Below are 26,563 nucleotides of genomic sequence, written 5' to 3'. Positions count from 1 at the left end.
AACAGTCACGTTACATAGGAAATGTAGACGACGCTGAACTCTGGAGAACATACAGTAATGCAGGAACACCAACATGAGGAACTTTCTGGACTTTAGCTTGAGGAACACCAACATGAGGAACTTTCTGGACTTTAGTTTGAGGAACACCAGCATGAGGAACTTTCTGGACTTTAGTTTGAGGAACACCAGCATGAGGAACTTTCTGGACTTTAGCTTGAGGAACACCAACATGAGGAACTTTCTGGACTTTAGCTTGAGGAACACCAACATGAGGAACTTTCTGGACTTTAGTTTGAGGAACACCAGCATGAGGAACTTTCTGGACTTTAGCTTGAGGAACACCAACATGAGGAACTTTCTGGACTTTAGCTTGAGGAACACCAACATGAGGAATTTTCTGGACTTTAGCTTGAGGAACACCAACATGAGGAATTTTCTGGACTTTAGCTTGAGGAACACCAGCATGAGGAATTTTCTGGACTTTAGCTTGAGGAACACCAGCATGAGGAACTTTCTGGACTTTAGTTTGAGGAACACCAGCATGAGGAACTTTCTGGACTTTAGTTTGAGGAACACCAGCATGAGGAACTTTCTGGACTTTAGTTTGAGGAACACCAGCATGAGGAACTTTCTGGACTTTAGCTTGAGGAACACCAACATGAGGAACTTTCTGGACTTTAGCTTGAGGAACACCAACATGAGGAACTTTCTGGACTTTAGCTTGAGGAACACCAACATGAGGAACTTTCTGGACTTTAGCTTGAGGAACACCAACATGAGGAACTTTCTGGACTTTAGCTTGAGGAACACCAGCATGAGGAACTTTCTGGACTTTAGCTTGAGGAACACCAGCATGAGGAACTTTCTGGACTTTAGCTTGAGGAACACCAACATGAGGAATTTTCTGGACTTTAGCTTGAGGAACACCAGCATGAGGAACTTTCTGGACTTTAGCTTGAAGAACTTGAGGAACAGAAACTGGAGGAACTTTAGATGTGGTGCAGTGGAGATCGCTGTCAGGACACACCCTGAATCTCGCAACATGAGAGATGAAGCTCCTGTCTGAGCGTGCTCACACCAACCGCTCTGACCCGGCGAGTCCAACTGCTTTTCTTAATCAGAGCAGGAAAATCTCTCTCTCTCTCTTTCCCTCTCTCCCTCCCTGTCTCCCTCTCCCACGGTCTCTACCTCTCCTTCCATTTCTCTCTCTCTCTCTCTCTCTTTCTCTCTCTCGTTCACACACACACACACGCACAGTAAGAGTATTTCACACACCTTATTGAGAAACGGTTTGCGTCAGCTGGTTGTTTGTGTAAGATGTGAGACGCTAAGCCGGGCCCGTCTCGGGCCTGCCTCGTCTTGCTCCGCCGCTCTGCCTCTCTTCTTGTCTGGCCTCAGGTGTGAGTGTGTGTTTTTATGCCACCTGACACGCTCTATTTTGAGCCCTCATGAAAGTCTCAGGAGGAATCTTCCGGAACTGCCTACATATTTGTCGCGTCTATCCCGTTGCAAGATTTTGACACATTCTTGCGTAACCATGTCAACCGAAACTGTAGTAAACTCTTGATCCCTTTGTTATTCGAGTACAGAGTGAGGATGTGTGATGATTATACCACATTCTCATGTTATTGTTTCTATGGTAACACATCCGTCAGTCTAAAGTAACATTTAAGGGAAGGAGTCTCCAGTGTCAGTGTTGGCACTTTTCTGTAACGTGACAAGCTGCAGGTTTTATTTTATTTTATTAACTTCCATAAAAGTGTGTTTGTGTTTCTGGCCTTTAATATGACTCTCTCTCTCCCCCTCTCTCTCTCTCTCTCTCTCTCTCTCTCTCTCTCTCTCTCTTCCAGGCTGAGTCCGGTTACGGCTCTGAATCCAGTTTGAGGAGACATGGCTCCATGCTCTCTCTCACCTCAGCTACCAGTGGCTACTCCGCCACCTCCACCTCCTCTTTTAAGGTGCAATCACACACACACACGCTTTCCAGATCTCTCTTCCACATCCCGAGTTTCCAGAAAGATCTTTACAGTCTGAAGTTTAGTGCAGTGTAATAGATATTATATCATCACACCACTCAGGTCCAGGCTCCAGAACTATGTAGTAAATCCTTTCTCTATCTCTCTCTCTGTGTGTGTGTGTGTGTGTGTGTGTGTGTGTGTGTTGCAGAAGGGCCACAGCCTGCGAGAGAAGCTAGCCGAGATGGAGACGTTCAGAGACATCCTGTGCAGGCAGGTGGACACTCTGCAGAAATATTTTGACGCCTGCTCAGACGCCGTGTCCAGAGACGAGCTGCAGAGGGATAAGAGTGAGTGACCCCTGCCGTGACGACACTATAACACAACACCTGCCTCTGAAGTACTGATAATACGCCGCTCACGTGTTTTTACAGGGTTAGAGGACGTGCGACTTTTGCAACACGTGAGCCGATACGGGGTTGGGGGGAGGGTCCAGATCCGGAAAGACGGGAAGCTCTTATGTTTTATAAAATCAGACTTGTTTTCTGTAATAGAAGCTCAGGTAGTAACTCAAGCTCTACAGGCTACTACAAATGTGGGCGGCGACCAGATATGACATGACACGCCCCTCACCTCTTCCTCCGTCTTGGATTTTCTCGGTGGATTCGCAGGTCAAAGTTCACCAAGCTTGACCTTTGGAATGCAGTGAAATGAGTGAGGCGGACTTCTCTCTAGTGTATGTTTAATGTGTTTGGAAGGAGTCTCCAGTTTCAGCCAAAGTCTTCACGTCGCACTTCTTTTCGGTTTCCCTTTAACGTGACGAGCGAGGTCAGCTTTTGAGGAGCCACCTCGTACCACAGACGCTCCACTGCCTTAAACGTTACTATAAATGGATAAAAAGTTCATGTCCTTCGTGTAAGGCAGCACTGCGTCACGCCGCTGTTGATTAGTTGCTGGTTTCGTACACAGATCAGACGTGACGTGACGTGATGATGAAACACAGCTCCATCTCTCTCATCTCTCACTTCCTGCTCTCCTGTTTTGGCTCTCTGCTTTCTTTTATTCAGCCTTTCTCTGACGTATATCTCTCCTTAACTCTCTCACTTTCTCACTCTTCGCTTCTACACCTCCTTCTCCCTCTCTCTCTTTTTCCCTCGCCCTCTCCCACTCTCTTTCTGTTTCTCTCTTTCCCTCTTTCTCACTCTCTCTCTGTTTCTCTCCCTCTACCCCATCTCTTTTTCTCTCTCTCTCTCTCTCTCTCTCTCTCTCTCTCTCACTGTCTCTCTCTCTCTCTCTCTCTCTCTCACTGTCTCTCTCTCTCTGTTTCTCTCTCTCTCTGTTTCTCTCCCTCTACCCCCCCTCCCTCTCTCTTTTTCTTCTTCTCTCCCTCTCAATCTCTCTCTCTCTTTCTCTCTGTCCCTGCCTCTCTCCCTCTCTCCCTCCCTCTCTCTCCTCACACAATCAGCTACTTCTTTTATCCGTTCACAGTCCTCCCCCTCGTCATCTCTCACTCTGTTTTCTTTTCTCTCTCATTGTTTTCTTCATTCTTTCGATCTCGCCTCTCCTCCCATTCTTTCCTTTTTCTGCCTCCTCTCTCTCTCTCTCTCTCTCTCTCTCTCTCTGTGAGGGAAGAGCAGGTCCATTGTGGTGCTCTGTGCTAGGTTGGTGGGTTTCTACACTTGCTGTCTCACTGTGCAGCCTGATCTACTGGCAGCTCTAGTCACTGCCTTCCACTTCCACCAGGGTCTCCGAGTTCATACTAACCGTGTGTGTGTGTGTGTGTGTGTGTGTGTGTGTGTGTCCAGTTGTGGAGGATGATGAAGACGACTTTCCTACCACTCGCGCCGACGGTGAATTTCTGCACAACCACAACGGCAGCAGAGAGAAGCGTAAGTTTTACCTGAGCAGAATCTTACAGCCTTTGATTGTTTGTTTGTTTGTTTGTTTATTGACTGAATATTAGAGTTCATGAATTTTGAGGTCTTTAAAAGAATGTCTTCTGAACCATTTGAGATAGATAGAGATAAAGAACATCTTTGATCTGGTCATAAACTTTAAACTACTTTATTGTAAGAATTGGGGTGTGTGTGTGTGTGTGTGTGTGTGTGTGTGTGATGCTTTAAAGGGTACAGTTGTGTGTGTTTATAGACCAAAAAAAATTTCACATATCTTTGCGTTATTGCTTTTTGGGGTGGTGATTTCTTCATTTTAGTATTTTTATTTATTTATTTTTCTGGCCCAGAAATTAGCTCCACCCACCATCACTTCATCAGGCATAAGTATTTTCCACAGAGTGAATAATGTGGATTAGTGAGAAACGGATAATGTTTAGAATCAGATTTATCTCAGAGGCAGAGGGCAAAGGTTTCTAAATAAATGACAAACCGCCCCTTTAATTGGTCTCATTTAAAAAAAAAAAAAATATATATATATATATATATATATATATATATATATATATATATATATATATATATATATATATATATATATATATATATATATATAAAATTATTTTTATATATTATTTTTATATATATAATTCCCTATGCAGTAATGGTTGTCATTATGTTGGTCTCTGTAGTGTTCCAGTCTCTGAGCACTAAGGGCCTGAATGGGATCGATTTTAAAGGCGAGGCCATCACGTTTAAAGCCACTACAGCGGGGATCCTGGCCACGCTCTCGCACTGCATTGACCTGATGGTGAAGAGAGAGGACAGCTGGCAGAGGAGACTGGACAAGGTACAGGAAATGTGGAGGCTTCCACCTGCACTGAGACACCTGACTCTAGCTGAAGGCAGTTAAAGCTGAATATTTACTCAGATTTTCATCGAACCTGTTTAAACACGTCTTGGAGTTTTTTATTCATTGACATTGGGGAAGAATTTTATTCTAGTTAGGGTTGCGGTAGATCTGGTGGCACTGGGAATAAAGCAGGAATAAACCTTGGATGAGACATTCTCCCTCTTTCTCTCTCTCTCGCTCTCTCTCTCGCTCTCTCTATTTCTCTCCCTGCCTTCCTTCCTCTCCCTTTCTCTCTCTGTCTCCATCTCTCTCTCTCTCTCTCTCTCTCTCTCTCTCTCTCTCTCTCTCCTTTTCACACACACACACACACACACACACACACTTATTCTCTTACTAGATTCACCACTCCACAAACTTTGTCTATATGAGGTTTCTCCTCTCTTCTCCCAGAGTTCCCAGTCACATGATTTCAGGGTCTGGCCGTTAACAGGACAGACTCATGCACACCAAACAGGTTCCTCTCATGATCAAGCGGAGAACCGCTCCACCTCCGAGTCACTGTACAGTTCACGGTGACTCACAGCGACACAAAGCTTTCCTTCTGTAATGTGGTTCTATTTCCTGTTCTAAGGAAAACAGTAAGGAAAGCAGCCAGTGCGACATGACAGCAGGAGTTTAGGTGGTGAGTAGGTGGTAGTGTGTCGCTCTGTTACCGCATGCAGCTACAGGAACTGGAGAAAAACGAGCTGTTCGGGTGGTGGAGCCGGACTAGAGTGCTGTGATTTATTAACATCAATACCACCAGTGAAAAGGTGTAAGGCAGTGAGGTATATCTGCATCTGTTTAGAGCTTCAGATATCCGGAGTGTCCGTATCTGGACCTGGACCTGCACCTGAAGTGAGCATGGGGTGAAACCAGTAGGTTTCTAAAGGCTTTCCTGCTCACACTGGTCCAATTCCAGTTGGATCTTGTTGATAAAATGTAAACAAGTCAACAGTCTCATTTATTTTCAATCACTACCTTTACCACTAACTGAGCGATTGAGAGTGAAGGGTCTTGCTCACAGTTGTAGCTCAGCTATGCTGATGCTGGTGCCTAATGCTTTTCAGTACCTGAAACGTTGTCATCTAGACTGGAGGTGTACAAAATCAGAACAGTCATGTTAGGGTGAGGTTTTACTTTAAGACAGCAAGCGGTCAGATTTGAAGTTTGCGAGACAAAGAAAGTTCCATGTGTTCATGCTTTTTTCTGTGTGTGTATTCATCCTTAGTCACTGGCAGATCAAGGTCAGGATGCTCAGACTGGAAGAGGAAGCTCAGTGGTTAAGGCATTGCTGTGCTACAGACTGGATACTGGACGTCTAATTCCACTTCATTATACATTCAGTACTTGTTTAGGATCCAATCTGTAGCATAGCAGTGCTGTAACCACTGAGCTTCCTCTTCCTCTTTCTCTTCCAGTCTGAGCATCCTGACATCCTCTTAAAGTAACCACTGAGCTTCCTCTTCCTCATCATCCTCTTCCGCTTCTGGTCTGAGCATCCTGACATCCTCTTAAAGTAACCACTGAGCTTCCTCTTCCTCTTTCTCTTCCAGTCTGAGCATCCTGACATCCTCTTAAAGTAACCACTGAGCTTCCTCTTCCTCATCATCCTCTTCCGCTTCTGGTCTGAGCATCCTGACATCCTCTTAAAGTAACCACTGAGCTTCCTCTTCCTCATCATCCTCTTCCGCTTCTGGTCTGAGCATCCTGACATCCTCTTAAAGTAACCACTGAGCTTCCCCTTCCCCTTCCTCTTCCTCTTCCAGTCTGAGCATCTTAGCATCCTCAAAGTAACCACTGAGCTTCCTCTTCTTCTTCCTCCTCTTCCTCTACCTCTTCCAGTCTGAGCATCCTGACATCCTCTTAAAGTAACCACACTGAGCCTAGTCTTCCTCATCATCCTCTTCCGCTTCCAGTCTGAGCATCCTCTAAAGTAACCACTGAGCTTCCCCCTTCCTCTTCCTCTTCCTCTTTCATAATAATAACAGAACATACAGTGGTGTAAGTGTGAGCCACAGTGGAAAAGTCCTAACACTCGATGGTTATTAAAGGAACGATTTAATTAGTTGGTCATTTTACAGACCGGTCATTTTGTCTATCATGGAACAACATGGCTTAATAACATCTCATGGCTCATAATACGAGAACATGTATTGTAATAAACTCTAAAGTGTGACTCCTGCTATCTCTCTCTCTCTCTCTCTCTCTCTCTCTGTATCTCCTTCATTCTTTCTCGGGCTCTCTCGCCCTCCTACATCTCTCATTCATCCGTTCATTCATTCGCTCAATCGCTCTCCCTGTCTGCCTGTAGGAGACGGAGAAAAGGAGGAGAGTGGAGGAGGCCTATAAATCCGCATTGTCCGAGCTGAAGAAGAAATCTCATTTCGGAGGCCCGGATTATGAGGTGAGTTATTTTTTTTTCCACGATTCTGCTATCAGGAAGGTTAAAATTGAACGCGAGTATCGGACTGTTTAGTGTTTTATTATATTTGAACTGTAAGGCCGTGGTCTTTGTGTACAAATGACCAGATTCTAAAAAATGAGAGAGAACTATTCAGTCGTCATGATGAAAATGAATAAGTAAACACCAGTAATTATTCCTTATCTACGAAACAATAACATGAATGATGATAAGAATGACAAGGGCAACTACAGAGCCTTTAAAGGGATTTGGAGGAATTAAAGGGATACTCCTGTATTTCTACATTTTTCTGCCCCTGTACAGAAAATAAAGAAAAGAAGAAGAAAGAAAGAAAGAATTGAGTAGGAGAGAAAGGAGGAATGGAGGAATATAGGAAAGAATGAATAAACCAAGGATGCATGGATGGATGGATGGATAGATAGAAAGGAAAAGAAAGATTGATTACTGGATGGATAGATTCATGGATAGAAAGAAAAAAGGATAGAAAGATTGACTACTGGATGGATAGATGGATAGATAGAAAGATGGATGGATGGATAGATAGAAATAATGTAGTAGAAAAGAAAGATGGATGGATGGATAGATTTGTATTTAATCCTGTGATGACCTCATGGTCATGTGACTTGCTGACATCATCAAAGGCTTGTTTGACTTATGTACAGATACAGTACCAGATGTTTCCAGATGTTTCCGGGCATCACTTCTGGGCGATAGAGAACGCTTTGCTCTCTACAGCCACTGTGGGGGGTGGGGTGGGGGTTATCAGCTCGTAAATCTGGAGTTTTATGGCCAAGTTTCCTCTGCGTGTTTATTACACAACAAAACACTGGAGCTGATAAGAAGTGCCGGTTTCCATCTTAGAAGTGTGGTCAGTGTTGAACTTGGCCGTGGGCAGTGGATTCTTACCCCCCAGAGATGATCCACCCCCTTACCAAATGTTCAGTTCATCTAACTTCAACCTGTGTGCTGCTGAGATGAGGTGTTAATCTTAAACACACCTGTGTTCAGGGAATTACAGTCAGAGTTACAGTGAAGTACTGCATGTTTAATCCAACTGACCTGTAGCTAATATTCTAATTCTCTATAATATCTCTCTCTCTCTCTCTCTCTCTCTCTCTCTCTCTCTGTCCTCAGGAGGGCCCGAACAGTCTGATAAACGAGGATGAGTTCTTCGACGCTGTGGAAGCCGCTCTTGACAGACAAGACAAAATAGAGGAACAGGTTGGCAAAACTATTCCACCAATCACGTCCAAGCGTTTATTATCCGTGTTACGAAGAAAAAAGATCATTATTAGTTGATTATTCGATCACGTGTTCCTGTTTTCCAGACAGAAAAATCTCGGATACAGAGACCGAGCCCCATGCCTTGCGGAGACATCTATTCCACGATGGGGACGCACCGATTCGCCGAGAAGGTGAGCCGGCCCCTTTTAACTAAACCCCACATGAAGGGATGACACGTTTCCTTTACACACGCTAGTCTTTCCTGATCGGGAATTTCCAGACGTCATCACGTCTTATATTCCCGTCTCCGACGTTCCTTCTCACTGTCTCTCCATCCTGTGTCTGTGCTCCAGCCCCCAACTCCGCCCACCTCCCCTCTGTCCTGTGATGTAGTGCTCAGTCCCGTGCGTCATCATGAGCACAGGTTCAGTGCTGAGGTAACAGCGCCACCTAGCTGCACCACAGCATGTGTACACATCAAGCATGAGACACAACCTCACCTAAGATATACACACTGACCCCCTGACCCCCAGTATAGTAATGCGACATGTCTGCTCTCCAGTGTGTGTTTGTTTGTTAGTTTATTTATACTTAATTTTTTCTTTTTTTTCTACTCAATTCTTTCTTTCTTTCTTTCTTTCTTTCTTTCTTTCTTTCTTTCTTTCTTACACAATTCTTTTTTCTTTCTCTCTCTCTCTCTCCATTTTTTTCTATCTGGTGTCTGGAGTGTTTTATTTTATTTATTTATTTTGAGCTCTACACTACAGCTAGAAGAGATCTGTCTCTCATTCTCAGAATATCTCTCTTTCAGCCCACAGCACTGACTGGTCATTATGCATGATGCTGCATGTGGACATCTCGAACCCTGAAAAAAAAATTAATTCTGACCCTGACGTTTCCTCTTCCTTCCCATCTTCCTGTGTTTCTGATAGGTGGAGGAGATGGTACAGAGTCACATGACCTACTCCCTGCAGGATGTGGGCGGAGATGCGAACTGGCAGCTGGTGGTCGAGGAGGGAGAGATGAAGGTGAGGAGGAGGAGGAGGGACCTTGAATTCACTTTTGTTTTTTTTTGGTTAAAATGTTGTTGCTAGGTAACTGGTAATAAAGACTTGCTAGTAGAAAGCTGATAAAACTACATAACATCAAATTTCCTCATAAAAACAGGAATATCTGACCGTTATGACCTTTTTGCTGGACCCCATAAGGATGACCGATTAAATTTGAAAACATTTCTGCATTTCTAACACAAAATCTTTGTACAGACTTTTTTATGAGTGCATTAATAAAAGGTGTGTTTGTGTGTGTGTGTGTGTGTGTGTGTGTGTGTGTGTGTGTAGGTGTACAGGAGAGAGGTCGAGGAGAACGGCATCGTGTTGGACCCTCTGAAAGCCACACACGCAGTGAAAGGTGTAACAGGTCACGAGGTGTGCCATTACTTCTGGGATACGGAGGTCCGCAACGACTGGGAAAGTGAGTCACACACACACATACACATAGGGGTGCATACACACACACACACACTCACACACACACATACACATAGGGGTGCATACACACACACACACATATATACACATAGGGGTGCATACACACACACACACACATACACATAGGGGTGCATACACACACACACACACACACACACATACACATAGGGGTGCATACACACACACACACACACATACACATAGGGGTGCATACACACACACACACACACACACACATATATACACATAGGGGTGCATACACACACACACTCACACACACACATACACATAGGGGTGCATACACACACACACACACACACACACACACACATATATACACATAGGGGTGCACACACACACACACACACACACACACACACACATAGGGGTGCATACACACACACACACACACACACACATATATACACATAGGGGTGCATACACACACACACACACACACACACATACACATAGGGGTGCATACACACACACACACATATATACACATAGGGGTGCATACACACACACACACACACACACACATATATACACATAGGGGTGCATACACACACACACACACACACACACACACACACACACACACACATATATACACATAGGGGTGCATACACACACACACACACACACACATATATACACATAGGGGTGCATACACACACACACACACAGGCGCGCGCACACAAAATCTAATCCTACACAGCATTGCATCATCGAATCTCTCTCTCTCTCTCTCGCTCGCTCGCGCTCTCGCTCACGCTCTCTCTCTCTCTCTGTCTCTCTCGCTTGCTCACTCTCTCTCTCTTTCTCTCTCTCTCTAATAAAGCTCAGATCTCAGATTTCGTCTCGTTATCGATTTAATACTTCTTCATTTTCCTTGATGTTCCTCTAATGCACTTTATAATAATTTTGATCAGCGTTCATTGGCTTCAGTTAAAGTTCATGTGCACTGGTCATGTGCTTGAAGCCTGAGGGACAGCAGGGTAAATGGTCCAGTGCGGCCTGATGGCTTCTTCACATAATTCTGTAATGCAGATCTCTGTCCACTCTGGAAATACCCATCATCCACCTGGGGTTCATGCTAACATGCTAACAAAACCATTAGCATGCTAATCTGGGCAGCTAGTTTTAGTAAGAGACAGGATGAGCTGAAAGAGATTCAGTAGAGAGCACACACACGTGCGCGCACACACACACACACACACACACACACACACACACACACACACACAGATGACGTTTTAGTTAATTAATCTTTTTTTTTTTATTCCCAGCTACGGTTGAAAACTTCAGCATAGTGGAGACGTTGTCGGATAACGCCATCATCATCTACCAGACCCACAAGGTGAGCGTCTGACCAGCAGCTCAGCAGTGTGTTAATGACCCAGGAGGTTTCTGACTTCTGATTGGTTTCTGTCCTGCAGAGGGTGTGGCCTGCGTCACAGAGAGATGTGCTGTATTTATCGGCCATCAGGAAAATCATGGCCAGCAACGAGAACGACCCTGACACCTGGATAGTGTGTAACTTCTCAGTGGACCACGACAACGCCCAGGTACACACACACACACACACACACACACACACACACACACACACACAAATATAGCTAAGTGTCTACATAGCTTTTCTTTCTTTCTTTCTTTCTTTCTTTCTTTCTTTCTTTCTTTCTTTCTTTCTTTCTTTCTTTCTTTCTTTCTTTCTTTCTTTCTGTCTGTCTGTCTGTCTGTCTGTCTGTCTGTCTGTCTGTCTGTCTGTCTGTCTGTCTGTCTGTCTGTCTGTCTGTCTTTCTGTCTTTCTGTCTTTCTGTCTTTCTTTCTTTCTTTCTTTCTTTCTGTCTTTCTTTCTGTCTTTCTTTCTGTCTGTCTGTCTGTCTGTCTGTCTGTCTGTCTGTCTGTCTGTCTGTCTTTCGATACAATTATTGCAATAATTCTGTCCATCAGTAATTGAGGATGTGTGAGTGATCTTGTTCCTGCGTGTTGGACATGTGGAGTGTGTCTGAACTGCTGAGAGACTGACCCTCTCTCTCCTGATCAGGTGATCTGAGGGCAGTTTCTACTTTATCCTCACTTAAAATATCCCCCTGTTTTGTTCCTTTCAGCCGAGCAGCAGATGCGTCCGTGCCAAAATCAACATCGCCATGATCTGCCAGACGCTGGTCAGTCCACCGGAGGGCAACAAAGAGATCAGCAGAGACAACATCCTGTGTAAAATCACATACGTGGCCAACGGTCAGTTAATTCTAAATTTTTATACATACAAGGAGTTATTGTTGTTGTTATTATTTATTTATTGTGTCGTCATCCTGTGGTGCAGTAAACCCCGGAGGCTGGGCTCCTGCGTCTGTCCTGAGAGCCGTAGCGAAGCGGGAATACCCCAAATTCCTGAAACGTTTCACCTCCTACGTTCAGGAGAAAACTGCCGGCAAGCCCATCCTCTTCTGAGAGCTCAGGTGAATCTTCCAGAACTTTCTCTCACAGTTTAGTCAAAATGTATTGTTTTTAAAAAACATAAACTAAATTACCTGCTAACTGATGGATGGATGGATGGAAGCTTAGATTAAAGAGATGCATGGTAGATAAGATGTAGATGTGTATACAGTGCATAGAGATGGATGGATGGATAGATGGATGGATGAATGGATGGATAGAGGTTTCAAAGATGGATGGATGAGGACACTAGGTAGATAGATGGCTAGCTCCATGGATTAATGGCAAGATGAATAATTATATGGGTAAATGATAGATATGATGGATGAAATGATGAATGAGATGGATGGATGGATGGATGGATGGATGGATGGATGGATGGATGAATAAGTTAGTTAAATAGATAGATGGATAAGTAGTTAGATTGATTGTTAAGTAGTTAGATGGAAAATAGATGATAAATGGATAGATAGTAGATGGATGAGTGGATGGACAAGTGGATGAACGAGTGGTTAGATAGTTGTTTGAAAAGTGTATGGAGGGATGGATAGATAGATGGCTGGAATGATAGATGGACGGATGAGGAGACTAGGTAGATAGATGGCTAGCTCCATGGCCAGATGGATAATTAAATGGCTTAAAGTTGATGGATGAATGGATGGATGGACGAATATATACATAGATGGATGGATATATGCATAGATGGATAGATGGATGGATGAATGGATGGAGGCGTCCTTCAGTGTGTAACATTGTCTCTTTTTGTGTGTAGATCGTCAGTGTACAGCGCCCCCTCTCTACACTCCCAGCTACAACGGCCCTGAGGACCTTCCTCTCACTGCAGGCCGTCTTCCTCCTCTTCATCCTCCTCCTCTTCCTCCTGAATGTCCAGACCCTTTGGCTGCCCCCGGAAGCTACCCACATTACCCACGATCCTCTGCAGCGGCCCTCAGTATAGATGTGCGTCGGCTTCAAGCGTTCCCGAGGCTTTAACCCCTGCAGCGCTCTGAGAGGACCGGTCGCCAAACCTCAGCGTTGGTTCTGTCATGTCAGCAGAGATGTATATTGATATTGGGATGGATGGATGGATGGATGGATGGATCTGAGATTTACAGAACAGGTTTATTTAACGGAGCCGAAGCGCGGAAGGACCGCTCGCTTTTAGTTTTCCCTTTCGTTGAGCCGGTTGGTCCTAGAATTCATTGCTTTTTTTCCCCCCACCCCCATGCTGCTAATTTAAAAAAAAAAAAAAAAAAGAAGGAAATACTCGCTTGGGTCAGATATTAGAACTATCCTGAACTCGGAGAGGGCTGTCATTGACCTATGACCTACAACATGACCCATGAAGTTTGCCTTTTTTTTTTCTCCGTCTCCATCTCCTTGATGAAGCCCGGATCCTGGTGCTGATGAGGAGATTCTTTTTTTTGTGGTTTGATTTTTTTTTGTCTCTGGATCTGTTTTTAGTTGTACTTGTGTATGTCAGAGACACGCTGGCGTACTGTAGCACAATTAAGAATCCGTAGTGATAGACGACGACAGCGGGATCTTTTTTAATACGATGCGGAAAGGCTTTACATCTTGATTGACTTGTATATAATTTCTAATTACGTGCTTCATGTGTGTGGGATTGCGGTCAGCCAGTGCTTTGTGCGTGATTCATCCAACTCCACATGCCTTAGAGTCAGGGGTGGTGGGGGGTGGGGTTTTGAGGAGACGTGTGTGTGCGTGTGTGCGTGCAAACGAGAAGTATGATGAAGTACACACTCAACAGTGTGTGTTCGTGCGGCCGGGACGATCCGAGGCGTCGGACCTACGTATAAATCATTAGCGAAGTGCCTCAGTCTGATCACGTGACCTGAGCGTTGCTGATGCGAGGTTTCTCTAAACGTTAAAGCCCTAAACAAAGGGGGGGGGGGGGGGAGTTTAAAGTAAAAAAGAAAAAGGAAAAAAAAAAGTCAAGCGTCTTTCAGCGATTACGCCATAATGGGTTTATTTTCTATTTGATTAAACACTGGGCCTCATTTATCTTTGTCTTTTAGGGAAGTTTAGGGAGCTAAAAGTTCCTACAATGATCAGGATATTTGTATATGGCCAAGCACAGATGATTTGCATGTAGTGAGCTGAAAACGATGAAATGGTGAGAAAGCAGTGAGAGCGCGATGAAGGAGCAGTGAGAGCGCGATGAAGGAGCAGTGAGAGCGCGATGAAGGAGCAGTGAGAGCGCGATGAAGGAGCAGTGAGAGCGCGATGAAGGAGAAGCGAGAGAGCAGAGAGAGTGTTGAGAGAGTGATGAGAGAGCAGTGAGAATGATAAGAGCACTGAGAGAGCCATGGGAGAGCGATGAGAGAGCAGTGCGAGAGCAATGAAAGAGCAGCGAAAAAGTAGTGAGAGAGTGATGAAAAAGCAGGGAAAGAGCGCCACCTGCGGGCAAAATCCCATAAATCTAAATCTATCCAACAGCTCGGCTACTGCAGAGCACCAGATTTCACACAGACTCTGCAGCGCTTTCGCTTTTCACGGGGTGCCATTACTTTTGCTCTCATCGAAAAGCAAGTTGAAATTTTAAAGCTTTTCATCACGTGACTCGAAACTGATCGATCGTTTCGTTTTATTTCACATTAGCGAGTCTCCTCATGTGGAATTTTACCCAAAACTTGGAAGAGCAACAATAAAAGATTTTCCAGATCCTGTGTGAATCCTGCTGCAGACGATTTTTCCAAATGAATTCCTTCGTACAGAGCGATAAACAAGCCTTTTTTTGAGAGAGAGAGGAATGCAAGGTGAAATTGCTAGAATTTGGTTGAAATTGATTATTGATTATTTATAGTGATGTAAGGAACACGTTTAACACGGAGAGCGCTTGGAGTCACGACCCCTCTGAGGCTCGCTCTGTAAGAGGCAGAGGACTGTTAATGACGGATGTTGAGGGAAACCTTGGCCCTCTTTACTAGCTCCACTCAACACACGGCTGCTCCACTCCATTCCTCACGACTGTTTCGTTAAATTTTTCGTTTTCCTTTTTTAAATCAAATTGATGTCTCATCCGATCCTCTCTCACACGTGAAACAGATGATTTTATCTGCATTCAAATAAACAGCGGTGATGCTGTGACCAGAGGAGTGGAGTTTTGCACCCCAGTGAAGTGTGTGTGTGTGTGTGTGTGTGTGCTGAAGAATCAGACGTCCTTCTAATCCCAGTACAGTTTGTTATTTGTTGCATTTGCACTGAATGTAATGTAGTTGGAATAAAAACCAATGTTTCTGTAAATAAAATAGTTACACTAACAGCGTCTGAACGGAATGAATGCAGGAGGAAAAAGAGTGAAAATGCAGCACTTCTGTCGAGTGTTTCTACAGAAATAAAGAGAAAGACGTCTTACTGCAGCGTGTGGTCTGATTATTTGACCGAAGATATTTTTTCTGTACCAAAAAAGAACCCCATAGACTCACATTTCTCCTTCACAGCCATTCATTTGCATACTGGATTCTGATGATGATATATGATGTAATAACACAAATTCACGAGTCCTACACTATATTGCCAAAAGTGGGACACCCCTCCAATTCACTGAGTTCAGGTGGTGTTTTTCAGGGGTTGGGCTCGGCTCCTTAGTTCCAGTGAAAGGAACTCTTAATGCTTCAGCTTCATACCAAGACATTTTGGACAGCTATGGGGATGACCCCTTCCTGTTCCAACATGACTGCACACCAGTGACCAAATCAAGGTCCATAAAGACATGGGTGAGAGAGTTTGGTGTTCAACCCCATAGAACACCTTTGGGATGAATTAGAGCGGAGACTGTGAGCCAGACCTTCTCATCCAACATCAGTGCCTGACCTCACAAATGTCCTTCTAGAGGAATGGTCAAAAATTCCCATAAACACACTCCTAAACCTTGTGGAAAGCCTTCCCAGAAGAGTTGAAGTTGTTCTAGCTGCAAAGAGCGGGCCAACTCCATATTACATTCATGTGCGTGTGAAGGCAGACGTCCCAAAACGTTTGGCAATATAATTCTTTTTATTTTTTTAATTATTTTTTTAAAGGGGGTGGACTTTAGAACAATATGTTCACACATAATAGGCATTTAAATTATGTCTCCAGTATATGTGCAAAATTATTGCCACCCCACAGAATATTTTTAATGTTCCATAAAGGGTGGATTTTTATGTTTATTATTTGTGGCAACCCCACTGTATTATTCTCTTCTCTGTCTCCTTTTTCCTTTGCAGTATAAACAGGGATTGTTACACACAGGTAAAATCCATCCATTTTTTTGGCATCCATTACCACAGAAAAAGAAATTCTTCAGGTAATGGATACATCGTTGATTGTGTTATGTAAATTTTGGAAAAAATAAATAAATAAATCCCTCAAAAATTATTTCATCAAAAATAAAGAACATGCGTTTTAACGACAACTCACTTTCCAGCCGATCTGAATAACAGCGCTGTTATTTATTTGACATTTTTTGGCATTTTATAAAACAAAACAAAAACAATCATGAATTTAAATTAATTTAAAATACATTTGATTTAACAGTGATGTTTATGAAGCAAACCAGTCACATGGCTTTACTGGTATTTAAGTTGCAGGATCGGGCAGAAGAGTCGCCTGTGTGTGTGTGTGTGTGTGAGACCTGTTATAACTGTCGTTCCACAACAATGAACGTAACAGTAAATGGATAAAATGTACCGTGACGTTCGTTAATTCCGTCATTAATCAGTCCAGCTCAGTACATTCACTTTCAGAGGGTTTGTTCAGTTGTTTCAGATCCAGTGAATTAAACACACTTTTATTTCACACTCTGACCTTCAGCACACACACACACACACACACACAGCTATCGGTACAAAGCAGGCATTCTCTTAACGGATTCAGAAGTTAGTGTACTGAAGAATTGTTACGCGTGTAGTGGTTGTTATTAGGTTTAAAGAAAACACCCGCCTCGTCCTTCTCCGCCTCCTCCGACTGGACGTAGCGAGGTTCAACACAGTCACAATACTTCAAGGTTACAGCATACAGACATTCATCGCTGTCCAAACACTAGTGCAAAGCTGCTCCAGAAGCACAAACATGGACTTCAGAAGGATTTATTTCTCCAGGTTCTGCCTGCGCTCGGGTCAGCGTGCTCCTGCTGACCTTAAAAGGCAGAGTTTTACTATTTTATTTTTTCCTAAGAGTCACTTTCGGCAGTCCTTATGTTGTAGCTCCTGAACGCACCGTCAGGAAGGAGTCTTCCCCATCGAACCGCACATTTCCGAGAGGTTGACTTTTGATCTGGTGAAAGAAAAAGCAACGTGACTGATTACACAGAGTGCAGTCAGAATAGCAAAAAGTGCCTCTGTGTGTGTGTGTGTGTGTGTGTGTGCGTGTGTGTGTGTGTGAGTGTAATAGACACACCAAAGGGCTGTTAGAATAGCAAAATGCGCCTGTGTGTGTGTGTGAGAGAGTGTAATAGACACACCAAAGCGCTGTTAGAATAGCAAAACGCGCCTCTGTGTGTGTATGTATGTACCTGTTCAGAGTCATGTGACTCTTGACGAGGTGTCCTGCAGCGAGAGCGGCCATGAGCGAGAGTTCTCCCGCCATCACCGTCGCACACACCACCTGCGCCAAGGTGCGCGAGTTCTCCCCAGGACGGTCTGCACTCGCACCCTGTACACCCAGCATCTATACACACACACACACACACAAAAAGCTAAGATTTGCTTGTTTGTGTCTAGCCACACCCACAAAACACCATAAAAGGCAAAGCTGAGCTGAAGAAAACAACAAAATGGCGTCCGAACCTGTAAACAGGCTTGCTGTGGTGGTAAGTTTGTGCCCCCTCCAATGGTGCCCAACTCTATAGATGGCATCGTGCAGGAAATACACAGATCCTCTCCGTCTGGCCCGACAGCCTCCATTAGAGTGATACAGTTACTGCTGCCTACTGTCTGACCTGGGTCCTGCACACACACACACACACACATCAATGACATGCTTTGACACATGATCACATCATCAACTCCATAACAGAGAAACCAAATGTTTTATATATTAATTTTCCACCAGAGTTTCAGACCTCACCTGTCCACACGCGATGTAAATCGCGGCTACGATGTTAGCGGCCTGTGCGTTGAAGCCTCCAATACTGCCGGCCATCGCCGATCCCACCAGGTTCTTACTGATATTCAGCTCCACCAGAGCCGCAGTGCTCGTCTTCAGCACCTAGAGGGAGCCGTAGAGCCACCGGTCAGACTGGAGGAGTCAGCACTGCTGTAGTATCATTAGCTGGTTAGCATTTATCTCCGTGCACTTACCTCTCGTACCACTTTAGCCGGAATCGTGGCCTCACACACGGTGGATTTCCCTCGGCCATGGATCCAGTTGACGGCTGCGGGTTTTTTATCGGTGCAGTAATTTCCGCTGACGGCTAACACGCGAAGCTCGGGAAACTGCTCTTGCAGTCTGCGTAATGCCTCTTCTGTACCCTATACACACACACACACAGCAGAGGGGTTATTACTGTGTAGATGTTATTACAGGAGTTATTACACAGGGCACAGGGGTTATTACTGTGTAGATGTTATTACAGGAGTTATTACACAGGGCACAGGGGTTATTACTGTGTAGATGTTATTACAGGAGTTATTACACAGGGCACAGGGGTTATTACTGTGTAGATGTTATTACAGGAGTTATTACACAGGGCACAGGGGTTATTACTGTGTAGATGTTATTACAGGAGTTATTACATGGGGCACAGGGGTTATTACTGTGTAGATGTTATTACAGGAGTTATTACATGGGGCACAGGAGTCATTACCGCATAGATGTTATTACAGGAGTTATTACATGGGGCACAGGAGTCATTACCGCATAGATGTTATTACAGGAGTTATTACATGGGGCACAGGAGTCATTACCGCATAGATTTTATTACAGGAGGTATTACACAGAACACACCTTAGACAGCATGTTCATGCCCATGGCGTCACCGGTCTCAGACTGGAAGCGGATGTAGAGATTCCTGCCCGCCAGACACACCTGCAGCCGGTCAAGACGAGCAAACCTGCAATGCAACACACACACACACACACACACACTTCAGAAGATTCACCCTAACAAACTCAAAACTCTAATAAAGACATCAAATTATCAGAAACACTCTATAAACTCCACAATAAATTAAACATCAAGAGCAAAAAATGATAATTAAAGTTCACACACAAGCTACACTGGTTTTACAAACAAAATTATTATATTCAAATTGCTAAGATGCAAATGTAAAGCCTGCGCTTTGTTACTAGACGAGATACTGCAGGGGATACTGGCGGGGATACAGGAAGGAATACTGGCGGGGATACAGGAGGGGATACTGATGAAGATACAGGCGGAGATATGGTGGGATATGGGGGGGATACTAGAGGAGATACTGATGCAAATACAGAGGGGATGCTAGAGGAGATACAGGACGGGATACTTGTGGAGAAATACTGACGGGAATACTGGCAAGGTACAGGAGGTGATACGGTGGGATACTGGTGGAGATATGGGGAGATACTAGAGGAGATACAGCAGGGGATACTGCTGGAGATACAAAGTTCATACAGGTGGAGAGGCAATACTAGAGGAGATACAGGAGGGGATACTGGTGGAGATATGGCAGGATATGGGGGAGATACTAAAGGAGATACTGATGCAAACACAGAGGGGATGCTAGAGGAGATACAGGATGGGATACTAGTGGAGATACAGGGGGATACTGGTGGAGAAATACTGATGTGGATACTGCCGAGGTACAGGCAGTGATATGGTGGGATACTGGTGGAGATACGGGGGGATACTAGAGGAGATACAACAGGGGATACTGCTGGAGATACAAAGTTCATACAGGTGGAGAGGCAATACTAGAGGAGATACAGGTGAAGATACAAAGGGGATACTGGTGGATGCTGGAGAGGATGCTGGAGGGGATACAGTATGATATAGAAGGAGATACTGGAGGAGATACAGTATGATATATAGAAGGAGATACAATATCAGTTTAGGAGGATTAGCTACAGTATCACGTCACTGTGCAGTTCCTTCATGAGCTCTTTTTTCTCTGACCTGCTGGTTCTGTCGAAGGCGTGTTTAAGTGCACTGAAGCCGTCAGAGCTCTCCAACCAGGACTTCACCTCTGCAGCTTTACACGCTGATGGCAGCTGGACAACTGGACCCCGAGTCATCCCGTCTGCCAGGACACGGCCACTCGCTCCACCTGAGAGCTACGGAGAGAGAGAGAGAGAGAGAGAACATTATAACTAACTATATAATAATAATTAATAATACTAATTATAATTAACAGAAAAGAAACTACAATGGAGAGAGTGAGAAAGAAAGAAAGAAAGAAAGAAAGAAAGAAAGAAAGAAAGAAAGAAAGAAAGAAAGAAAGAAAGAAAGAAAGAAAGAAAGAAAGAAAGAAAGAAAAGACAGTGAGCTGGATGTAAAAGAAAAGGAACAGATAGAAAGGGAAAGACTCACAGTGATGGCCCTGCATCCTCGATTGGTGCTGGCTACCAAACAGCCCTCCGTCGTCGCCATGGGAACATAAAACTCCTTCCCATCTAATAGCAGAGGTCCAGCCACGCCCACTGGCACAGGCACATAGCCAATCACATTCTCACAGTTTGTGCCCATTACCTGACCATGAGACAAGAGATAACATCAGCTTAAACAAAAATCCATCTACAAACAAACAAACAAACAAAAAGTAAACATGTTGGTTTGGAGAATTAAGAATAAAAGCAGCTGAATCTGTACCTTGGAGTAATCATAGCCTGTGTAGGGGAGGTTCTTCAGGGCTGAAGGGCGGGGCAACTTAGACCCCAACATCTCCCTCCTTATGGCCACGCCCCTTTCTGGAGTCTCCAGCTCCGACTCTAGGCGGTATCCCAGAATGCTCTTGTTCTCAACCAGTGCTATTACTTCAGCATCACTCAGGCAACGTGGTCCTTGCTACACACACACACACACACACACACACACACACATCACCACTACAATCCAATTGTAATTTCATTATCATTTCTGTTTCTATGGTGTACTGAACTGAAGCGTTTGTGAGAGTGTCTGGTTTTGTACCTGTGGGTCTCTGAGGATGCTCAGGCACTCGCTCAGAGGACGAGGATGGACTGAAGTTTTAGAGCTTGGTGTTTCTCGTTCCTCTGACTCTTCTTGTGCTGTACGTTTCTGAGCAGACGGACACGACACAGCCTGCTGCTGAGTCTCTTTATCTAACCCCGAAAAAAAAACAGACATCCTTCAGAAATAAAACACAAACTCTGAGTGTCTGTGATGAAAGGAAGACGAAAGGAAGAAGTGCAAACAAAAAAAAGTTATAGTTAGTTTACCTCTGGTGTCTGTAGTGCAAATCGTAGCCGGACTCATGCAGGCGTTCAGGGTGTGTGACATTCTTGGTAAAGCTACCTCCCTCCTACAGCACTCCTCACCTGCTCTCCTACTGGACAGGAAGGTCTGTGGGGTTTTGATTGACAAGGACGACTCGGTCTCGGCCTGCTCGAAGAAGACGTACTTCACAGCCAGCAACAGAGCCAGAGACAGAGTGATGACCTGCTCCATGTCCAAGCTACAGAAAGAGAGACAGAGAGACAGAGACAGAGAGAGAGAGTCATTGATCCAAATTAAATGTCAAAAAGAACAATAATCAGGAGAATTTAAATGAAAGGTGGTCGTACCTGGTCATGGGCGACTGTGTGTCCATGTTGGGGCTATGCAGATCCACCGCAGAGCCGGAGGAGTTACTGGAAGGAGACTCGGCCAGCAGGCGTGTGTGTGCGTGAACCAACGCCAGCACCAGGGACTGCACACACACACACACAATTATACAATGACACTACTACTACTATTACTGCTACAGTATAGTATCCAATTCAATACAGATATAAATATATATTTTGATTTTTGGTCAGTCTGCAATTCTCACCATGATTATTTTGACGCGCTGTGTGACAGGGTTGGGCTTGTTGTCCTCTTCTTCCTTCAGGACGCGAGCAAATTGGCTCAGCTGCCAGATGGGCCGTCCCTCTCTGCTCTCTCTGGAAAGCTGCAAGAGAGAAACAAGTCACTTATAAACGCAATACACACACACAGTGTCCATGCTCACACTACCTAATCTCACACACACACAAACACATGCACGCACACAGACACACAGTAAACAATGTCCTGAGGTCTGGCATGACATCTACATCTCCGATTCTCACCTCCAGCACCACAGAGACGCAGGCAGGGAAGAAGGTCATGAAGACGAAGTAGTTGGCCAGGACGGATATGCAGCCGAAACAGCACACCAGCTCCAGCTGCCGCACGCCTGCTCACACACACGAAGTTGTATGGTTCAGATGAGGCACAAAAACAGGTTAAAACTCAGACTACAGAGACTCATCCTTCTATTTTTCATGCTGTTCTTACCAGACATGGTTCCTACTCCAATGACCAGGCACTCCACCACGGCATCCAGGGTGAAGGTCGGCCCCAGGATGGCCATGCCCTGAGCGATGTTCTCCCTCACCTCCTCCTGCAGGATCAAACCATTGCTATTTACTAAAAAGAAGTATTAAAGGTAAAGCGCCTCTCTCTCTCTCTCTCTCTCTCGCTTCCTGAGAAACTGCAAGACGCTCACTCGTGTCAGAAAACTTGCTACTTTAAAGCTTTACATCTTCAGCACTGACTGTTAGAAAGCATAGAAAGCACTGTTAGTAAGTAACTAGCTCTGGGTTTTCAGTCGTACCTGAGAGTTGGAGCTGAGAGCGAACTTTGCCAGCGTGCAGGCTTTAGACAGATCGATCAGCAACAGGAAGAAAGGCAGCGCTTCACTGTATGGGAAAAATACGCATGATTATTTTAGTTGATTTTAAATCAACACAGTCTCAAATAAAAACAGCATCACATGACTTACTTGAGGCCGGTGAGCTCTTTGCCGAGGAAATGAATGACCACGATGCTGAAGACGAGGCTGGAGAACACGGTGAAGAGTCCAGCGATGCCTGAGAATACACACAGTTCAACCAAAGTAAGTGACGTAAAATTCATGACGAATTTAAAGATCCTTAAAAATCTGGAGTGTGGAGAAGGTGACACGCACCGAGCATGTACTTGGAGCCGAGCTGCCTCAGGTTTTTGAACTGCACGTAGATGTAGATGATGGCCGTACACCTGGTGAGCGTCAAGATGATGATATCGCTGCTCAGAATTTTCTGGAAATGTAAAAGGAAAGGGATTCATTTCCAAGCAGGGTTAGTGAAGAAAGTCAGAATGATCTGTTGTGTTATGGTTATAACATTGTTACGACACAAAGCTAACTGGATCATGAATTATGGAAAGAATTCTTCAATCCGATTGGTCAGAAGGTGTGGATTTATTGCTGACAGCAGCAGCAGCTCTGACCGTATTTCTGCCTTTAAGGTAAAATCACATGTAGTCATTTTAATACATTATCGATTCATGTCCCATGTCTGAACATGACTCAACAGTCATTTTGAGATATACAAGTTTGAGCGTTCAATCTCCACCCCTTCGTTCAGTCAGATATCTCTACTGTCTAGTCACCGGGTCCCTTTATGGACCTTTAGGAATAAAATCATGAATCAACGTCCTTTAGGTAAACATACCTCTTGTGCTTTGGGGCACTGATGCTTCCAGTCACATATCTGGTCACCGCCAGCGATGGCGTTCATGGACATGAGGCAGATGGTCACTGCAATCGTTCCCACGATCACCTCTAACGGGTGTGAGGCCACAAAGAGGCCGTGTAACCTGAAAAGGCGGGTCAGCATCGTCACGGTTAGGCTCAGCGGGTCACCTGGCAAAAGAGAAACAGAAATCGATCATCAATGACACAAAGAAGAAAACTGAGGTGAACTGATGCTCATGAGATTTTAGTGAAATCAAAACAATTTCAGTTCTCTCTGACCATCCTACATCAAATGACCATCACTGATGTGAGGGCTGAACTTTTAAGTCAAGTATTTTTTAAGGTTTATTGCTTGATCTCTACAACGAGATTATCATATAATTAATATTTCTGACATCTTTTAAGCAGTGGGAGATTTAAGATAACGTGATGTACACATGTAATACTTCTAAGCAGATAATAAAATAAAACAGATTGTTATACTAACTATAAGTGTCAGAAGGCGTGACAATTAACTAACGTTTAATTAAATAACTTAAATTTGGCTTAAATATTCTCAAATAGCGTTTACGATCCGTAATAAAATCATATGTATATATCAAACCAGGAGAGCTAGCAATGCCACACCAGTAATCCGACAAATCCCGCCTTCTCACCCACGATTGGCTATATCTTCCAAATCTGAATCAACCGATTGGACAAAGCGACGTAACCGCATAAAAGCAGCCAATCATAATACAAATGCGGAATACGGGTAGGAAAAAATACATCCACTACTGACTTGTGAGCCAGCTACGGCACAGTTTAACTACACTTCCGGAATCCAAATTTCGCCAAGGTCAAAAGAATTCACTTAGTAATATGAAGACATAAAACAACACAAAATGTCCGATTTATGAGTTGGTGCGTAGTAAAATAGCCTACCTTCATTTGTTAAACCGCTCTACAGAGCGTGTCCGAGGGCTTTAAGAGCTACTGATGTAATCCACCCTCAATAATGGCGTCCATGAGTCAACGACAGCACTGTGGACACGCCCATCGAGTTGACGTCGGCAGGACATCGTGGTGGGGTGAGGGGGAGGGGCGGTATCCAGAGTAGGGATGGGCGATACCACAATTTTTTAATACGATACGATACCGATACTTTTTGTTACAATTTTTCCGATACCGATACCACTTATTATTTTAAATGTGAATGTGATTTTTCAAAATAATGTTAATTTAAAAAAAAAAACGATCATTACATGTAAAGGCAAATTACAAAGACATACTAGCCATTAATAACAAATTACACCAATTATACACACACACACACACACACACAGTATATATACATATACACACATGCTGGTATTGCTAACACAATTATTATGTTAGCTTAAAAGAGCCAACGTTCTGTTTAGCTTTATAAGCTTATTAGTGGTGCTTGCTATGCAAAGCACACTGTTACTATCTCACGTCTTCACGTGCATGGCAGTCTTCGAAATGAGTGGAATCACAACTTTACCCCAACATACACAAGTGACTCTTTAAACGCTCAACACAATGAGTAGGACTTTGTGACATGAAATTTGAAGGCGTCACGTGACGTCACATGCATGTTAACCCACAATTAACTGGAATCACAAAATTACCACAACATAGACATGTGACAGCGCAATGAGGAGAACACTGTGACGTGAATTTTGATGACATCACGTGCACATTAACCCACAATTAACTGGAATCACAAAATCACAACAACATACACGTGACAGCACAAGGAGTAGAACTTCGTAACATGACTTTTGATGCCGTCACGTGACATCACGTGCACGTTAACCCACAATTAACTGGATTCACAAAATTACCACACCATGGACATGTGTCATAATAAAACACTCGGCACATTGAGGAGAACTCTATGATAAGCGTTCTGATGACATCACTTGCACTCATGCATTTGTCTCTAATAGTAGTGGCACCCTATCTACCCCCTCGCATCCAAAATATTTGCCACCCTATCTGACCATTCACCTCCAAAAGTATTGGCGGTCAGGGACGAGTTTTGCCACGGCAAGCACCACTAACATTTTCTTCAGGAAATGTACATGTTTAGTTATTATTATTTTGTTCGCTTAAAAGAGCCAAAATTCTGTTTTGCTTTATAAGCTGATCACAAAATGACTGCAATATAGACATGTGACATATCCAAATGCTCAGGAACAGGGTTACGTGTACACCTCCAAAAGTATTGGCACCCTTTCTGTCCACTCGCCTGTAGAAACATTAGCACCCTGTCTGTCCACTCGCCTCCTAAAACCATCGGAAGTCACAACTACTTGCTTCGTCAAGCCAACGTCAAAGTTTGTCATGACGAACTTTAAAAATCTAGTTATTATTATTATTAGACAATTTTTTATCAATTGCTCTTCCTCCTAGAGCTTTCAGGTTGTTCATCCTGATCTGAAGTTTATTGCTATTACTTTCCTAAGTGAACGGAATTACGGTATTCTAGGTACGGAAGCTTGAAGTGGCCTTTTTCACATAGAATTCCATTCAAAACTTTGGAGGTTTATAA

General features: G+C 44.0%; 2 protein-coding genes and 1 pseudogene across 3 annotated transcripts in view; 2 read left to right on the top strand and 1 right to left on the bottom strand.

Annotated features, from left to right (window-relative positions):
- cert1b (ceramide transporter 1b) overlaps window positions 1-13,582 on the top strand; it is a 35,685-nt gene extending 22,103 nt beyond the window's left edge. Inside the window, exons 4-18 of one of the 2 annotated variants that reach the window (XM_058414829.1) lie at window positions 1,851-1,958; window positions 2,167-2,305; window positions 3,761-3,844; window positions 4,540-4,697; window positions 7,054-7,146; window positions 8,299-8,385; window positions 8,493-8,579; window positions 8,742-8,825; window positions 9,321-9,416; window positions 9,729-9,861; window positions 11,171-11,241; window positions 11,321-11,449; window positions 11,996-12,125; window positions 12,211-12,346; window positions 13,096-13,582. In XM_058414829.1, the coding sequence (XP_058270812.1) occupies window positions 1,851-1,958; window positions 2,167-2,305; window positions 3,761-3,844; window positions 4,540-4,697; window positions 7,054-7,146; window positions 8,299-8,385; window positions 8,493-8,579; window positions 8,742-8,825; window positions 9,321-9,416; window positions 9,729-9,861; window positions 11,171-11,241; window positions 11,321-11,449; window positions 11,996-12,125; window positions 12,211-12,338 (1,527 nt within the window). In that variant the 3' untranslated portion in view covers window positions 12,339-12,346; window positions 13,096-13,582. The remainder of the gene's footprint in view (window positions 1-1,850; window positions 1,959-2,166; window positions 2,306-3,760; window positions 3,845-4,539; window positions 4,698-7,053; window positions 7,147-8,298; window positions 8,386-8,492; window positions 8,580-8,741; window positions 8,826-9,320; window positions 9,417-9,728; window positions 9,862-11,170; window positions 11,242-11,320; window positions 11,450-11,995; window positions 12,126-12,210; window positions 12,347-13,095) is intronic. The other variant, XM_058414830.1, reaches the window with a different exon arrangement.
- A 3,176-nt stretch (window positions 13,583-16,758) lies between these two features.
- Window positions 16,759-25,060, bottom strand: hmgcrb (3-hydroxy-3-methylglutaryl-CoA reductase b). Its single transcript, XM_058414828.1, has 20 exons — window positions 24,928-25,060; window positions 23,981-24,171; window positions 23,455-23,566; window positions 23,269-23,356; window positions 23,101-23,185; window positions 22,782-22,887; window positions 22,574-22,680; window positions 22,294-22,413; window positions 22,046-22,170; window positions 21,701-21,936; window positions 21,432-21,583; window positions 21,111-21,305; window positions 20,832-20,990; window positions 20,418-20,575; window positions 19,272-19,377; window positions 18,626-18,796; window positions 18,393-18,533; window positions 18,113-18,271; window positions 17,839-17,993; window positions 16,759-17,600 (listed from the first exon to the last, which is right to left on the bottom strand). The coding sequence occupies exons 2-20, from the start codon at window positions 24,143-24,145 to the stop codon at window positions 17,546-17,548; spliced, it is 2,595 nt and encodes an 864-aa protein (XP_058270811.1). The 5' UTR covers window positions 24,146-24,171; window positions 24,928-25,060; the 3' UTR covers window positions 16,759-17,545.
- LOC131369139 (uncharacterized) overlaps window positions 25,001-26,563 on the top strand; it is a 69,245-nt pseudogene continuing 67,682 nt past the window's right edge.

This window comes from Hemibagrus wyckioides, linkage group LG18, assembly GCF_019097595.1.
Source record: "Hemibagrus wyckioides isolate EC202008001 linkage group LG18, SWU_Hwy_1.0, whole genome shotgun sequence".
NCBI lineage: Eukaryota > Metazoa > Chordata > Actinopteri > Siluriformes > Bagridae > Hemibagrus > Hemibagrus wyckioides.
This window is presented reverse-complemented; position numbering and strand designations above follow the sequence as displayed.